General features: G+C 40.6%; 1 protein-coding gene across 2 annotated transcripts in view; it reads right to left on the bottom strand.

Annotated features, from left to right (window-relative positions):
- Positions 1-445: 445 nt before the first annotated feature.
- The window catches only part of LOC106883345 (polycomb protein EED-like), a 35,952-nt gene continuing 34,171 nt past the window's right edge, over positions 446-2,226 (bottom strand). For both annotated transcript variants that reach the window (XM_052971324.1, XM_052971323.1), the window contains exons 11-12: positions 1,990-2,063; positions 446-819 (exon numbers count right to left, since the gene is read on the bottom strand). In XM_052971324.1, the coding sequence (XP_052827284.1) occupies positions 693-819; positions 1,990-2,063 (201 nt within the window). In that variant the 3' untranslated portion in view covers positions 446-692. The remainder of the gene's footprint in view (positions 820-1,989; positions 2,064-2,226) is intronic.

Genomic DNA, 2,226 nt, shown 5'->3' with positions numbered 1-2,226 from the left:
ACCTTAATCAGTTGAGCATGTCCCTTGGTGGCTGACAATATGTGCATCTCTGATCATGAGCAGAAGTAGTGGGGGAGCATCATAGCCACGTGTTGAGAGGAATTCTTTGGGGTTTGAATAATTCACCTTTGGAAACATGGGTGTTTTGCTCAACATCCTTAAACGAACCTTATTCAGGGACCTTTTGAGCAGGATGGGCTACTCGACCTGAAGAAGATTCTAACTGGGCCCCACCTGCGAGGTCATGCACTGTTTATTTTGATATGAGATCACCATGTCGCATACATATAGTTGTGATGCATGTACCTGGTGTACCCTTATCAGACAGGTAGTCATGATGGGTATATTGGGCTTCGTATATTTTACCCCAGTGTCACTTTGATGGCATGCACTGCTCTCTCACTCAATAATAATAATAATAATAATAATGAAAGAAACAAAGACATTAGTTAAGAAGGGTTATACTCCTTTTTTTTAAAAAAAAGAAAAAATGCATTCAATCAGTTTGAAAGTGAAATAGTGAAATGTGTCAGTTATTTTGTAGAGATATCTGGCAGTGGACATTATTGCAGGCACACTGTTGATGGTGGGTGGGGAGAGAGAGAGAGAAGGTGAAGTATGAGAGAAAAAGGTTGAGAAGGGGAGAGAGAAATGGATGGATGTGATGGAGTAGAAACATTTGATGGAGTTTCCTATTTCACCCGGTCCCAGCGCCATATTGTGCCGTCGTCACAAACAGAGAGAAGGATGCTGCCATCACGACTAAACGCAGTCTGTCGTATCGCTGTTGAACATTTACTGTTTATCAGAACAGTGCACCTGAGAAAGAATGGGAAAAAGAAACATTTTGTAGGAGAATGAAGACAAAAAGTCACTAAGTCTGGTGGGTAAATTCATTGTTATGATTTGGTCAGAAGAAGAAGAGGAATTATCATGTTTGCAAGGCATCTGTAAGGTTGAGGTAGGAAAGGGTCTTAAAAGGGTCTTCGTAGCATTGAAAGATGTTCAAACACAACAAGCAACTCACTTTCAGGGCAGAAACCTGGACTAAACGCTTGTAACAGACTGGGCCCCACTAAAGGCACGGAAGGACCAAAAGGTGGTGTTAAATATGTCAACGGATCACGTCTTGAAAAACTGGTCGCTATTAAGCGCTTACAGTCACATCTTACAAGTCAAAAGTTCTCTAATTCTAATACCATTTCTGCTTGTCTTCCCTTCAGATGGTCAGTTGGTAACCCCAGGGTTTAGAAATAGTTCACCTGTTGTTTAACATTTCATTTTCAATATTTTGAATATTTTAAGACTGAAATATCAAATAAACATACCGCCCACCCAACTCATCTACATTCTGCATGGTTCAATAGATTTCTAATCACTTCCTTATTATCATTATAATATTGAACCATGTCTTTAGGTATAGAAATAATTGTAGGGTTAGAATTAACGCATTGGTCACATGTATTCCATGGTGACCTTAACCATGGCATGTGAAGGCATATGACTTAATGGTTAAGAGTATTCAGCTCATGATCATAAGATCGGGAGTTCGATTCCTGGCAGTGTGTTGTGTCCTTCAGCAAGACACTTTATTTCACACTGCTCCAGACCACTCAGCTGACAAAAGTGAGTAGTACCTGCAAATTCAAAAGGGGCCAGTCTTGTCAAACTCTGTTAAGGGTATGAGTGTCTGTGGGGTACTCAGCCACTTGCATGTTAACTTCATGAACAGGCTGTTCTGTTGATCGGATCAACTGAAACCCTTGACTTGTAACCAACAAAGTGCCAGTTAGAAGCCTGGCACATTCTATGCACCAAGGACAGATGAAGAAACTGACAGAAACTGGGGTCTCCATCTTTGAGAATGTCGAACTCACCATCTGATCCCTGACAATAACACTTTTGAGATGACAATGGTCATCATTGTCATCCTCCTCAATAATGATAACAGGGTCCCCCAAAAAAGTAGTCGGACATGGCATTATTTACCTGGACATTGTAGGGTCATCCACATCCATGTCCCATACAAACAGCCGACCAACTTGATTACCAAGTGCCATAACCTGCAAAGAAACCAAAAACATTACAAGGGATCACTCAACCATGACTAAGACACACATCGTCCGGCAAACAGAGGTTACGGAAGGTCACTGAAATAAAGAAGATTCAAATATTCCATAACACAAATTGATAAACCCTGACTGTGTTTATCTGAAATAATAATAA

Source organism: Octopus bimaculoides, chromosome 10 (assembly GCF_001194135.2).
Source record: "Octopus bimaculoides isolate UCB-OBI-ISO-001 chromosome 10, ASM119413v2, whole genome shotgun sequence".
Classification (NCBI taxonomy): domain Eukaryota; kingdom Metazoa; phylum Mollusca; class Cephalopoda; order Octopoda; family Octopodidae; genus Octopus; species Octopus bimaculoides.
The sequence above is the reverse complement of the archived record's forward strand: the minus strand, read 5'-3'. Positions and strand labels throughout refer to the sequence as shown.